The sequence below is a fragment of the Mustelus asterias genome, chromosome 19 (assembly GCF_964213995.1).
Source record: "Mustelus asterias chromosome 19, sMusAst1.hap1.1, whole genome shotgun sequence".
Lineage (NCBI taxonomy): Eukaryota > Metazoa > Chordata > Chondrichthyes > Carcharhiniformes > Triakidae > Mustelus > Mustelus asterias.
In genome coordinates, this window is record NC_135819.1 from 11,702,590 (window position 1) to 11,718,255 (window position 15,666).

The following is a 15,666-nucleotide window of genomic DNA, read 5'->3' on the forward strand; positions in this document are numbered from 1 at the left end:
AAATAACAATTCTCCCCAGCAACTTGTGTTTTATATAGAGTCTCCGCGATATTCTGGGCAGGTTTTTCCCAAGACTGGTTGCCCCAAGACTGGAATATCCCGCCCGAGGTCAACACCCCTTAGGCTAGCTTCACAAAACACTTTGGAGTGTCTGGCCTGGGTTTAAACAACAGTTTAAGATAAATCATACAAGAACCAGAGATAATAAGGATTTTTTTTAAAGTGCAGCGAGTTATGTTCTGGAATTCACCACCCGGGTAGAATTTCATGGCCCAGCTGCCAGTGGGAGCTTCTGGTCTGACCGAAGTCATACGGCTTGGCGCATTTTCCGCCTCCACCGTCGCCATGACAGGACCGGAAGGTTCCGCCCTCGGAAGAAGCGGTGGAATTAGATTCAATAGTGGCAGAAAAGAATTGGATGAACAGATGATGGGGGGAAAAATATTTGCGGAGGCATCAGGGAACTGGGACCAACTGGACATTCCTTTGAAAGAGATAGCAGAAGCGCAAAGGGCCGAATGGCCTCATTCTGTCCTGTATCACTCGATGACTAAATTGTTTTATTTCTTCAATGCAACCGTCTGGAATGATAAAGAGTAAAAATAAATATTTCACATACAGTCATTGCTCGAGATAGGACAGGGGCATCCTCCTGGAAGTGACCGTCAGCTTTCTGTTTATGTAATATCAGCCAGTTTGCAGCGCCACAGATAACGTCCATATCAATTGTCATTAAATTGAATGACATTGAAAACACTTTCACCACGTAAGCAGTCAACCTAGAAGGAAAGAAATACAAGGCGTGATCGTGAAAAAAAGCACCTTCGGGAGCAAATTATCTAAAGAAACATATGACACGAAAAGCTTTACCTCACGCTAATTAATGATTTGATGTACACCATCATTGAAATGCAAATATATATTAATTGATCGAGATGTCCAAAGATGGATGGGTTAGGTGGGTTGGCCATGCTAAATTGCCCCTTAGTGTCCAAAAATGTACAGGTTAGGTGGATTGGCCATGCTAAATTGCCCCTTAGTGTCCAAAAATGTACAGGTTAGGTGGGTTGGCCATGCTAAATTGCCCCTTAGTGTCCGAGAATGTCCAGGTTAGGTGGATTGGCCATGCTAAATTGCCCCTTAGTGTCCGAGAATGTACAGGTTAGGTGGATTGGCCATGCTAAATTGCCCCTTTGTGTCCAAAGATGCACAGGTTAGGGGGATTGGCTGTGCTAAATTGCCGCTTAATGTCCAAAAACGTACAGGTTAGAGGCATTGGCCATGACAAATTGCCCCTTAGTGTCTAAAGATGTGCAGGTTAGGTGGATTGGCTGTGCTAAGTTGCCCCTTAGTGTCCAAAGGTGTGCAGGTTAGGGGGATTTGCCGTGCTAAGTTGCCCCTTAGTGCCCAAAGGTGTGCAGGTTAGGGGGATTAGCCATGCTAAATTGCTCCTTTGTGTCCAAAGATATATAGGTGAGTGGGATTAGCGGGGTAAATACGTGGGGTTATATGGATTGGGCCTGGGTAGGAATCGGTGCAAACTCGATGGGCTCAAATGCCTTATTCTGCACTGTAGGGATTTACAGATTGTATGATTCTATATCAGCTTTTCTTTACAGGAATCTTGTTTTTGACCCAAAGTGAATGGTTCTGGAATTCTCCCTAAATCTCTCTGCCTCTTTACCTCAATCTCCTTTAAGATGCTCTTGAAAACCTATAGATTTGACCAAGCTTTTGGTCACTTGTCCCAATATTCCCTCCTATTGCTCAGTGTTAAATGTTGTTTGGTAATCACTTCTGTGGATCTGCTTTGGGAGGTTTCATTATATTAAAGGTGCTATAAAAAGATAAGCTGTTGGTTCATGGCAGAGATCCTCCATCATTTTGCATGGGATATTGTAATGGATTTTGTGTGTTGAGATGATATTGTGTCTTTAAGAAATATATTTGCCATGTTTTCTTGTGCAGTCTTTGTTGTAGCAAATTGTTTATTATTATCCGTGCTATAATGTCTGTACACAGCAGCACAGTGTTGTTACTGCAGAAGACCATAAAACCATAAGACATAGGAGCAGAATTAGGCCACTCGGTCCATCGAGTCTGCTCCGCCATTCAATCATGGCTGATATTTTTCTCATCCCCGTTCTCCTGCCTTTCCCCCATAACCCCTGATCCCCTTATTGATCAAGAACCTATCTATCTCTATCTTAAAGACACTCAATGACCTGGCCTCCACAGCCTTCTCTGGCAAAGAGTTCCACAGATTCACCACTCTCTGGCTGAAGAAATTCCTCCTTATTTCTGTTTTAAAGGATCATCCCTTTAGCCTGAGGTTGTGCCCTCTGGTTCTAATTTTTCCTACTAGTGGAAACACCCTCTCCATGTCCACTCTATCCAGGCCTCGCAGTATCCTGTGAGTTTCAGTAAGATCCCCCCTCATCCTTCTGAACTCCATCGAGTACAGACCCAGAGTCCCCAACCATTCCTCATACGACAAGCTCTTCATTCCAGAGATCATTCTTGTGAACCTCCTCTGGACCCTTTCCAAGGCCAGTGTGGTGAACCATAGATGGTTACCACTATGGGTACTGAACCATAGATGGTTATCACTATGGGTACTTGTACATATGTTACTCTTGTTACTGTTGGGGTTAGGGTTGGGGTGTTCCACCTGTTGGTATTGTTCTGTGGTACACTCCGGTTGGCTCCGCCTTCCAATAGGAGTATAAAGGTCACTGCACTTCCTAGTGACCCTTTAGTCTGGGATTGTATTGTTAAGCAGTATGCTCCATTCTTGTTGCTAATAAAAGCCTTTATTTCCCGGGTACGATTCAGCCTCCCGAGTGAATTAATCGCGCATTAGCCAGCACATCCTTCCTTAGGTATGGGGCCCAAAACTGCTCACAGTACTCCAAATGGGTCTTAAGGTCTTATGTCTGTATTCAGCAGCACTGTGTTGTTACTGCAATGATTGATCTTAATTGCGACAATGTTTGTTTTAAGCTGAACTAATGCAGGGTTATGTTATTTTGGGTTTTCCCCTCGGATATTGCAGAGTAATATAATTGTAAATTATAAAGTACAGACATTATGGCAATGAGTAGGTGGAATATTTAAATTGCCATTTTCACATCACTTTGTGGAATGTTTTAATTAAATAATCAATTGTGTTTTAATTTATTTTAAAATGTTGACCTTGACAGGTAAGGTCATATGACTGGGTACAGCAAGGCTTTCACAGAACTAAAGATAGTATGTTTTTTGGGGATTTTGGAGAGAGGTGGCTTTCTCTGTACCTCTTGCTCTCTGATGTCTGGAGATTATACTCTGCTAGGAAACAAATCTCCATCTCTGAGATTCTGCTGTTTGTGGGTGGAGCTATCTCTATAGGCTGCTGCATAAGAATTAGAAAAGAGGCATCTGTCTGGATCACTCTCCAGAAATGTCCAAAAGCCTGAAATTGAATAGCCACGTAAGCATCTTTGGTTCTAAAGAAGGGATTTATGTTAATGTGGGGATTCTGCTAAATTGGAACAATAGAGATAGCTAGCTGTTAAGAATCACGCTTTGTCTTGTTTAAGCATTTTAATTGGTAAAAATTATGCTAATTATTTTTGTTATGTTTTAAAGTTAAATTTGATTTATTAGTCACAAGTAAGGCTTACATTAACACTGCAATGAAGTTACTGTGAAAATCCCGCAGTCGCCCACACCCCGGCGCCTGTTCAGGTCAACGCACCCTAGCCAGCACGTGTTTCAGAATGTGGGAGGAAACCGGAGCACCCGGAGGAAACCCACACAGACACGGGGAGAATGTGCAGACTCCACACAGACAGTGACCCAAGCCGGGAATCCAACCCGGGTCCCTGGCGCTGTGAAGCAGCAGCGCTAACCCACTGTGCCACCGAGCTGCCCAACTGTGTTCTTGAATAAAGTTTGTTTTGATAAAAACTCCCTCGTGAGTCGATTGAATCAAACCTGGAGCGAATCACCTTAAGCTCACCCGAATGCCAAAATTAAATGTAAAAGTTAGTGTGTAGGCTAACTTCATAAAATACCTTGGAGTTTCTGGCCTGGTACTTTACGGTATGCTATTCTGTTGGTAACAGAAACAGAACTCGCCAAATTGTATTCATGCAGTCCTTTAACACGGTAAGGCATCCCAAGGGATTTCTGGAACCCACGTCAATACAAGGTTACCAGAAATAATTTGTAACATACCACGTGCTACCTTCGTTTCTTGAGAAGCTTGCATATGAGCTATCCGCTCTGCGATATGACATTTGTTGAGCGTAACCTGAAAGCGTGAATAATCAAATTTTAAAAATTAAAATCAACAAACTCTGGAAATCTGAAACAGGTGAATGTAAAACTGGTCAAAAAAAGAGCAATAGCCCAGTGACAGAATGAAGCATCAGGGAAAAAAGGAACCTGAATATGGAAAGACTGCAGAAAATAATATGATCAAAGCAAACCACCATTAAAGAGCAGGGTCAAGGCGACTGGACAGTCTTAAATCCATCATAGAAACATAGAAACATAGAAAAACTACAGCACAAACAGGCCCTTCGGCCCACAAGTTGTGCCGAACACATCCCTACCTTCTAGACCTACCTATAACCCTCCATCCTATTAAGTCCCATGTACTCATCCAGGAGTCTCTTAAAAGACCCGATTGAGTTCGCCTCCACCACCACTGACGGCAGCCGATTCCACTCGCCCACCACCCTCTGTGTGAAAAACTTCCCCCTAACATCTCCCCTGTACCTAGCCCCCCAGCACCTTCAACCTGTGTCTTCTCATAGCAGACATTTCCACCCTGGGAAAAAACCTCTGAGAGTCCACCCGATCTATGCCTCTCAACATCTTATACACCTCTATTAGGTCTCCTCTCATCCTTCGTCTCTCCAAGGAGAAAAGACCGAGCTCCCTCAGCCTATCCTCATAAGGCATGCCACTCAATCCAGGCAACATCCTTGTAAATCACCTCTGCACCCTTTCAATCTTTTCCACATCCTTCCTATAGTGAGGTGACCAGAACTGAGCACAGTGCTCCAAGTGGGGTCTGACGAGGGTCTTATATAGCTGCATCATTATCCTCGGACTCCTAAACTCAATCCCTCGATTGATAAAGGCCAGCACACCATACGCCTTCTTAACCACCTCCTCCACCTGCAGGGCCGATTTCAGAGTCCTATGGACCCGGACCCCAAGGTCCTTCTGATCCTCTACAGTACTAAGAGTCTTTCCCTTAATATTGTACTCCTTCATCCCATTTGACCTGCCAAAATGGATCACGACGCATTTATCTGGGTTGAAGCCCATCTGCCACTTGTCCGCCCAATCTTGCATCCTATCTATGTCCCTCTGTAACTTCTGACATCCCTCCAGACTATCCACACCCCACCAACCTTCGTGTCGTCGGCAAACTTACCAACCTCTTCATATGGGCCATTCACTGCCCTGCCCACCACGGGAATCGGAGCAGGTGGGGGAGCAGACAATGGGAAGGTCTGTTGACCTCGGGAGAGATTTCACAGTTTCAGGATCAGTGAGGCCGTAGAATCCCGCCCACAGTCTCCAAAACTGCGCATTAATTATCGATTACATAGAATCCCAACAGTGCAGAAGGAGGCCATTCAGCCCATTGAGTCTGCACCGACCACAAACTTACCCAGCCCCTAACCACGTAGCCCCACGTATTTACCCTAGCTAATCCCCCTGACACTAACACGAAGGGGCAATTTACCATGGCCAATCAATCACACAACCTTTGGACTGTGGGAGGAAACCGGAGCACCCGGAGGAAACCCACGCAGACACGGGGAGAATGTGCAAACTCCACACAGACAGTGACGCAAGCCAGGAATTGAACCCTGGGTCCCTGGTGCTGCAAGGCAGCAGTGCTAACCACTGTGCCACCGTGCTGCCCCAATGATTGGATCTTTGATGCCCCAAGTTGACTCCATATTGTCTGTGAGTCGATTTTGTCCAGTCACAGATCCTCAGCTGTAATTCTGGACTATGTTTTTCATTTATTAGTGTCACATGCAGGCTGACATTAACACTGCAATGAAGTTATGGTGAAAATTCCCTCGTCGCCACAGTCCTGGCGCCTGTTCGGGTACACTGAGGGAGAATATAGCATGGCCCAATGCGTCTAACCAGCACATCTTTCGGACTGTGGGAGGAAACCGGAGCACCCGGAGGAAACCCACGCAGACACGAGGAGAACGTGCAAACTCCGCACAGACAGTGACCCGAGGCGGGAATCGAACCCGGGTCCCTGGCGCTGTGAGGCAGCAGTGCTAACCACTGTGCCACCCACAATGACACAGAAAAAGCCATTGACCTCAGCGGGACTGGACGATCTCGCCAGCCAATGGTGGACCACCTCCTTTGCTGTAAGACACAGCATGGAGGGTTGGGGATCTATCGGTCGGTCCAGTGGGCAGATCACCGCTTTCCCCAGCCGAAACCACACTTTGTCAGAACAATTAGGAAATTCGGCACGGTGACACTCTTCACAACCTTAAGAAGACTCCACAAGACACCGTTCCTGCCTCAGCAAACAAACTAGCCAAACATCAGTGCCGTCTGAGGACACTTTCAACAGATCAACAATCACTGCCCACTCTGCATTTACTTCTAACAGCTACTCATGTTCATAGAATATCATAGAATCACTACAGTGCAGAAGGAGGCCACTTGGCCCATCGAGTCTGCACCGGCTCTCCTACGGAGCATCATACTATGGTCCTATCCCCCATAACGGCCGTATAGTGGCACGGTGGCACAGTGGTTAGCACTGCTGCCTCACAGCGCCAGGGACCCAGGTTCAATTCCCGGCTTGGGTCACTGTCTGCGCGGAGTCTGCACGTTCTCCCCATATCTGCGTGGGTTTCCTCCGGGTGCTCCAGTTTCCTCCCACAGTCCAAAGACGTGCAGGTTGGGTGGATTGGCCATGCTAAATTGCCCCTGCTATCAGGAGGATCAGCAGGGTAAATATGTGGGTTTACGGGACTAGGGTCCTGGGTGGGATTGCGGTCGGTGCAGACTCGACGGGCCGAATGGCCTCCTTCTGCACTGCAGGGATTCTATGATTCTATATCCCCACGTATTTATCCAGTTAATGCATCTAACCTACACATCCTTGGGGCAATTTAGCATGGCCAATTCACCCAACCTCTTTGGAGTGTGGAAGGAAACCGGTGTCCCCGGAGGAAACCTACGCAGGCGCGAGGAGACAGTTACCCAAGGCTGGGGAATGAACCCGGGTCCCTGGTGATGTGAGGTACCATTGTGCCACCGTGCCACCCCTTCACAAGCAAGGCCGATGCCATTGCTGTTTCATTACCAATGGAGTGCATTGACATTCTGCGTGGGGGTTCCCAGCCTCACTCGTCCCAAAACCGTAAAATCCCCACCCAAGCTCAACGGACCTTCCCATGCTCTGCCCCTCGCCCGCTCCGATTCCTGTAGTGGTCGGGGCGGTAAGATTCCGGCCTCTGTCTTTGATATAACTTGGTTCCAGAGATATACTGGCTGCTGTTGGCCGTATCTCTTCCCTCACCTAGTGATGCGCGAGTCAGACTTTCATCCATTCCCAGAATTAGGTTTTTTTTTTCCTGGAACAGGCGACGAGCCTGTCACCAGAGGCTTATAGCTTGAGGGGTGCCAATGCACGCCAAGTGTGGCTGATGAACAGGAGTTCCCCTTGCTCTTACCCGCCTGCATCCAATGCTGGGAAAAGAAGAATCTTCCCTTAAATCACATACAAGTTCAGTTTGGGGCGGCACGGTGGCACAGTGGTTGGCACTGCTGCCTCACAGCGCCACGGATCCGGGTTCGATTCCTGGCTTGGGTCAGTCCGGAGTCTGCACATTCTCCCCGTGTCTGGGTGGGTTTCCTCCGGTTTCCTCCCACAGTCCAAAGATGAGCAGTTTAGGTGCATTGGCCGTGCTAAATTCTCCCTCAGTGTACCCGAACAGGCACCGGAGTGTGGCGACAAGGGGATAAGAACATAAGAAATAGGAGCAGGAGTAGGCCATCTCGCCCCTCAAAGAACAAAGAACAATACAGCACAGGAACCGGCCCTTCGGCCCTCCAAGCCCGCGCCGCTCCCTGGTCCAAACTAGACCATTCTTTTGTATCCCTCCATTCCCACTCCGTTCATATGGCTGTCTAGATAAGTCTTAAACGTTCCCAGTGTGTCCGCCTCCACCACCTTGCACAGCAGCGCATTCCAGGCCCCCACCACCCTCTGTAAAATATGTCCTTCTGATATCTGTGTTAAACCTCCCCCCCTTCACCTTGAACCTATGACCCCTCGTGAACGTCACCACTGACCTGGGGAAAAGCTTCCCACCGTTCACCCTATCTATGCCTTTCATAATTTTATACACCTCTATTAAGTCTCCCCTCATCCTCTGTCTTTCCAGGGAGAACAACCCCAGTTTACCCAATCTCTCCTCATAACTAAGCCCCTCCATACCAGGCAACATCCTGGTAAACCTCCTCTGTACTCTCTCCAAAGCCTCCACATCCTTCTGGTAGTGTGGCGACCAGAACTGGGCGCAGTATTCCAAATGCGGCCGAACCAACGTTCTATACAACTGCAACATCAGACCCCAACTTTTATACTCTATACCCCGTCCTATAAAGGCAAGCATGCCATATGCCTTATTCACTACCTTCTCCACCTGTGACGTCACCTTCAAGGATCTGTGGACTTGCACACCCAGGTCCCTCTGCGTATCTACACCCTTTATGGTTCTGCCATTTATCGTATAGCTCCCCCCTACATTATTTCTACCAAAATGCATCGAGCCTGCCCCGCCATTCAATAAGACCATGGCTGATCTGAAGTGGATCAGTTCCACTTACCCGCCTGATCCCTATAAGGCCTAATTCCCTTACCGATCAGGAATCCATCTATCCGTGATTTAAACATATTCAACGAGGATTCTCACAGTAACTTCATTGCAGTGTTAATGTAAGTCTACTTGTGACACTAATAAATAGGCTTTAACTTTAACTTTTTTTAACATCTAACTGCATACTTTGGGTTCACCAAAGTACGCCCAGGTGTCAGTGATTTACTCAACTCCTCGATCCTCTCCATGTCTAATTTCGCACTCTCCAGAAAATCATTTACTTTCAGCCTTGTCAATTTCATGCTTGTCAATTTCATGCTTGTCAATTTAATAACATGTTACACTTTTCTCAATTGTTTCCCCATTTAACTTTAACCAATCAGATTGAACGCTGCTGTCTTCTCTTTTTGGACGGGGGTGGGCGGGGGGAGGGGGGAAAGGATATGAGTGGGTCATGAATCTCCAAAGAGGGAAGGGTCTGCAAAAAATGTTTTGGAATCTCTGAATGATGAGGAACGGACACTGTATGATTTGAAAGAATCATCAAATTATAAGCTATAGCTGCAAAATTAGCATTGCGTCATGTAAAATGCAACCTGTATTCTGAACCTAACTTACGTTATACCGTCAGTGATAGTCTCAATATCCATCAAATCTCAATGTGCTTCAAATTCCAAAAAAACACTCGCTCGGGGTGAATGGGATCAAAGGTTATGGGGAGAAAGCAGGATTAGGCTATTGAGTTGGGCAATCAACCATGATGGTGATGATTGATGTTTTCCTTAACTTCTTTGGTTAATCACTGATGGTGTGTGTCTGCCTCTGAGAATGTTTCTTTATCATAGATCCCGAAATATCGCGTTAAAAGTCTGCCTCTGCCTCTCTATCGATCTATCCTGTCACCTGGTGCCCAATTCGGTTCAGCTTGCTCAACCTTCATGCCCTCATAGTTGCTGTTATTTAAATCTAAATTTCTAGTCTTAGACCCACTCTTCTCCCCTTCAAACAGGATGTAAAGTTCAATCATATTGTGGTCACTGCTACCTAGGGCTGCCTTTACTCTGAGATAATTAATCCATCCCACCACAATCGGCCCATCAGGGTTAGGCTATTGAGTTGGACGATCAGCCATGATGGTGATGAATGGCGGAGCAGGCTCGAAGGGCCAAATGGCCTCCTCCTGCCCCTATCTTCTATGTTTCTATGACACTCCTTATCTTAACAATTTTAAAAGTTTAAAGTTTATCTATTAGTATCACAAGTCGGCTGACATTAACACTGCAATGAAGTTACTGTGAAAATCCCCAAGTCGCCACACTGTTTGGGTAACACTGAGGGAGAATTACGACGGCCAATGCACCCTAACCAGCACCTCTTCCGGGCTGTGGGAGGAAACCGGAGCCCCCAAGGGAAACCCACGCAGACACGGGGAGAAGGTGCAGACTCCACACAGACAGTGACTCAAGCCGGGAAGGGTCCCTGGAGCTGTGAGGTAGCAGTGCTAACTGTTGTGCCACGGTGCCGCCAAATCTTGTACATAAAAGTAGCGATGTATACCTTGTTGAATATTCTTCACTGCAGCATCTCTACGATCGATTCCAACCCTTTCCCATTGCTTAGTTTTGTCCAGATAGTTGGTGACAATCACAACTGGGGTGATCGATGCCATATTCTGCTCTCCGCAGCCATAAGGGACTCGAATTAGTTGCTTCAGTTTTGTCGCATCAATAGAATTTTCAATCGTTTGGGCTAAAATGTTTCCTGTTTCGTGAACAAAATACATGCGTAAGTACAAAGCAAAATACTGCAGATACGAGAAATCTGAAATAAACAAAGGGAAGATGCTGGAAATATTTAGCAGGTCAGGCAGAACCTGTGCTGAGAAAAACTGAAAATCAGGTTGATATTCTTTCATCATATTAGAACATAGAACATTACAGCGCAGTACAGGCCCTTCGGCCCTCGATGTTGCGCCGACCTGTGAAACCAATCTAAAGCCCATCTAACTTATCCTATTCCAATATCATCCATATGTTTATCCAATGACCATTTAAATGCCCTTAATGTTGGCGAGTCCACTACTGCTGCAGGCAGGGCATTCCACGCCCTTACTACTCTCTGAGTGAAGAACCTACCTCTGACATCTGTCCTATATCTATCACCCCTCAATTTAAAGCTCTGTCCCCTAAATATTATATATTTAAGTGGTTGCATGATTGTTTTAAGAGCCGGTCGCGTGATTTGATGGTAATCAAATGAAGAAGATTGTCATCGACTTCAGGAAGCGTAGTGGAGAACATGCCCCTGTCTACATCAATGGGGATGAAGTAGAAATGGTCGAGAGCTTCAGGTTTTTAGGTGTCCAGATCACCAACAACCTGTCCTGGTTCCCCCCCATGCTGACACTATAGTTAAGAAAGCCCACCAACACCTCTACTTTCTCGGAAGATTAAGGAAATTTGGCGTGTCCGCTATGACTTTCACCAGCTTTTACAGATTCACCATAGAAAGCATTCTTTCTGGTTGTATCACAGCTTGGTATGGCTCCTGCTCTGCCCAAGACTGCAAGAAACTACAAAAGGTCGTGAATGTAGCCCAATCCATCACGCAAACCAGCCTCCCATCCACTGACTCCGTCTACACTTCCCGCTGCCTCAGCAAAGCAGCCAGCATAATCAAGCATCTCATGCATCCCGGACATTCTCTCTTCCACCTTCTTGCGTCAGGAAAAAGATACAAAAGTCTGAGGTCACGTACCTCAAGACTCAAGAACAGCTTCTACCTTGCTGCCATCAGACTTTTGAATGGACCTACCTTGCATTAAGTTGATCTTTCTCTACACCCTAGCTATAACTGTAACACTACATTCTGTGCTCTCTCACTTCCTTCTCTATGAATGGTATGCTTTGTCCGTATAGCATGCAAGAAACAATACTTTTCATTATATACAGTATATATTGTATACACTGTATCTCGTACATGTGACAATAATAAATCAAATCAAATCACTGTGGGTACACTGGCGCACCCGGCTGTTCATCCACTCTATGGGTCGAGAAACATGTGCAGGGTTATGGGGAGAAGGCAGGAGAATGGCGCAAAGTGAACTACTTCATGCTACGTCGTAACAATTCTCTGATTGGGAAGTTACTTATTTGTGTGGTAGATAGTGCATCTTTTGGCTTGATCGATTGGGCCAGTGGACTGACGAATGGCAGATGGAATTTAATTTAGACAAATGCGGCACAGTGGTTAGCACTGCTGCTTCACAGCTCCAGGGACCTGGGTTCGATTCCCAGCTTGGGTCACTGTCTGTGTGGAGTTTGTACATTCTCCTTGTGTCAGCGTGGGTTTCCTCCGGGTGCTCCGGTTTCCTCCCACAGTCCAAAGATGTGCGGGTTAGGTTGATTGGCTGTGCTAAAATTGCCCCTTAGTGTCTTGAGATGTGTAGGTTAGAGGGATTAGTGGGTAAATATGTAGGGATATGGTGGTAGGGCCTGGGTGGGATTGTGGTCGGTACAGACTCAATGGGCCAAATGGCCTCTTTCTGCACTATAGGGTTTCTATGATTCTTCTATGATTCTATGCGAGGTGATGCATTTTGGTCGATTGAACCAGGGCAGGACTTACTCAGTTAATGGTAGGGCGTTGGGGAGGACAAAGAGATCATGTTCATCGCTCCTTGAAAGTGGAGTCACAGTGGACAGAGAGGTGAAGAAGGCATTCGGCATGCTTGGTTTCATTGGTCAGAACATTGAATACAGGAGTTGGGACGTCTTGTTGAAGTTGTACAATACATTGGTAAGGCCACACTTGGAATACTGTGTGCAGTTCTGGTCACCCTATTATAGAAAGGATATTATTAAACTAGAAAGAGTGCAGAAAAGATTTACTAGGATGCTACCGGGGCTTGATGGTTTGAGTTATAAGGAGAGGCTGGATAGACTGGGACTTTTTTCTCTGTGGTGTAGGAGGCTGAGGGGTGATCTTATAGAGGTCTATAAAATAATGAGGGGCATAGATCAGCTGGATAGTCGATGTCTTTTCCCAAAGGTAGGGGAATCTAAAACTAGAGGGCATAGGTTTAAGGTGAGAGGGGAGAGATACAAAAGTGTCCAGAGGGACAATTTCTTCACACAGAGGGTGGTGAGTGTCTGGAACAAGCTGCCAGAGGTAGTAGTAGAGGCGGGCACAGTTTTGTCTTTTAAAAAGCATTTAGATATTACATGAGTACAATGGGTATAGAGGGATATGGGCCAAATGCGGGCAATTGGGACTAGCTTAGTGGTTAAAGGAAAAGGGCGGCATGGACAAGTTGGGCCGAAGGGCCTGTTTCCATGCTGTAAACCTCTATGACTCTATGACAGCAACAAGTACGAACAAGTCAAGTAAACATTATAGCGTCATAGAGGTTTACAGCATGGAAACAGGCCCTTCAGCCCAACTTGTCCATGCAACCCCTTTATTTAACCCCAATTGCTCGTCCCAATTGCCCGCATTTGGCCCATATCCCTCTATACCCATTGTACCCATGTAACTGTCTAAATGCTTTTTAAAAGACAAAATTGTACCCACCTCTACAACTACCTCTGGCAGCTTGTTCCAGACACTCACCACCCTCTGAGTGAAAAAATTGCCCCTCTGGACCCTTTTGTATCTCTCCCCTCTCACCTTAAACCTATGCCCTCTAGTTTTAGACTCCCCTACCTTTGGGAAAAGATATTGACTATCTAGCTGACCTACGCCCCTCATTATTTTATAGACCTCTATAAGATCGCCCCTCAGCCTCCTATGCTCCAGAGAAAAGAGTTCCAGTCTACCCAGCCTCCCCTTATAACACAATCCATCAAATCCCTGTAGCATCTTAGTAAATCTTTTCTGCACTCTTTCTACTTCAATAATACCCTTTCTATAATAGGGTGACCAGAACTGTACACAGTATTCCAAGTGTGGCCTTACCAATGTCTTGTACAACTTCAACAAGGCGCCCCAACTCCTGTATTCAAAGTTCTGACCAATCGAACTGTTTGCCCTTCAGTCTCGATGAGAAAATTGGGTCGATTTCTTTGACCTCACCATAGTCAACTTACCTTGAACGCTGATGTATGAATTTGGCTGCGTGTATGGAACAATAGCCTCTGGGACTTCAATCTTAATATCAACCACTTGTTGTTTACCTAAATTGAAAGAAGAATATATTAATTTTTACACAGATAATCTTTTAATTATGTGCGGGATTTTTAGACCTCGCTCATCCCGAAACCGTAAAATCCCGCCCGAGATCAACAGACCTTTCTCTGGGACGCCCCTCGCCCGCTCCGATTCCCATGGCGGGTGGGACGGTTTTCTCGACAACTGTCAGTTTAGGTTTGTTTCATCTCTCGACCCACGTTCATCAATCCTCCTGGTGTTTACTAGACATCAGTATTTTAATTTTAATTGGAGCGGCACGATGGCACAGTGGTTAGCACTGCTACCTCACAGCGCCAGGCATTCGGGTTCGATTCCAGCCTCGGGTCACTGTCTGTGTGGAGTCTACACGTTCTCCCCGTGTCTGCGTGGGTTTCCTCCGGGTGTTCCGGCTTCCTCCCACAGTCCAAAAGATGTGCTGGTTAGGGAGCATTGGCCGTGCTAAATTCTCCCTCAGTGTACCCGAACAGGCGCCGGAGTGTGGCGACTAGGGGATTTTCACAGTAACTTCATTGCAGTGTTAATGTAACTCTACTTGTGACACTAATAAATAAACTTTACTTCTACTTTACTCAGACGCCTGCACCTACGACAAACCTGCCCAGGCCCTATTCCCATAACCTTCGAGTATTTACCCTGCTAATCCCCCTGACACAAAGGGACAGTTTAGCGTGCCTAATCAACCTGGGTGGCACAGTTCGATTCCTGGCTTGAGTCACTGTCTGTGCGGAGTCTGCACGTTCTCCTCGTGTCTGCGTGGGTTTTCTTCGGGTGCTCCGGTTTCCTCCCACAGTCCGAAAGACGTGCTGGTTAGGGTGCGTTGGCCATGCTAAATTCTCCCTCAGTGTAACCCGAACAGGCGACTGAGGGGATTTTCACAGTTGTTTCATTACCGTGTTGATGTAAGCCTACTTGCGACCAATAAACGTCTTTCAAGTTTTCACTGATCAGGAAGGATACTCCATGATTATGAGATAATTTGATTAAGGTAAACCCAAAGTGACTGAACTTAGTATCAAATTTTGTTTCCCCTGCGCAGTCCATCTTAGAAATCCGTGATTAAGAATGTGGAATGGTTGGTGACATTATGAGTTGGCCCTGTTTTGCTTAAATTTGGATGGAGGGGTAAAACTGATCAGCAGAGAAGTATTGTTAAACTCACACAGAAACTTTGTTAAGTTTAGTTTATTTATTAGAGTCACACGTAGCCCCACAGTAGAGCCTCTCTCTGGGTAAAGGAATTCTTCTAGGTCCCTTATTGGATTCACTGGTGATTATCTTATATTTCTGGCCCCAAGTTTTGGTCTCTGCCACCAACGAGAACACCTTTACCCATGTTTAGCTGATCGCACCGCTATCAACTTCTCCCTGGCCTTTTGGAGAAAAGAATGCTAACTCTGTTCAACCTTCCCTAAGGGCTGTGACCTCTCAGTTCTGACATCATCCCCTAGTCAACTTGTTTTTTTGCACCTTCTCCAGTGCCTCTGTATCATTTTTGTCACATAGGGATCAGAACTCTGTATAGTATTCGAAGTAGGGTTTAACGGTGGCACAGTGGTTAGTGCCAGGAACCCAGGTTCGATTCCCAGCTCGGGTGACT

The 15,666-nt window shown here is 46.3% G+C and overlaps 1 protein-coding gene across 1 annotated transcript in view; it reads right to left on the reverse strand.

The window, feature by feature from the left end:
* LOC144507765 (complement C3-like) overlaps positions 1–15,666 on the reverse strand; it is a 149,353-nt gene that overhangs the window by 49,759 nt on the left and 83,928 nt on the right. Inside the window, exons 23-26 of the mRNA XM_078235039.1 lie at positions 13,967–14,053; positions 10,434–10,637; positions 4,222–4,297; positions 620–779 (exon numbers count right to left, since the gene is read on the reverse strand). Coding sequence (XP_078091165.1) covers positions 620–779; positions 4,222–4,297; positions 10,434–10,637; positions 13,967–14,053 — 527 coding nt within the window. The remainder of the gene's footprint in view (positions 1–619; positions 780–4,221; positions 4,298–10,433; positions 10,638–13,966; positions 14,054–15,666) is intronic.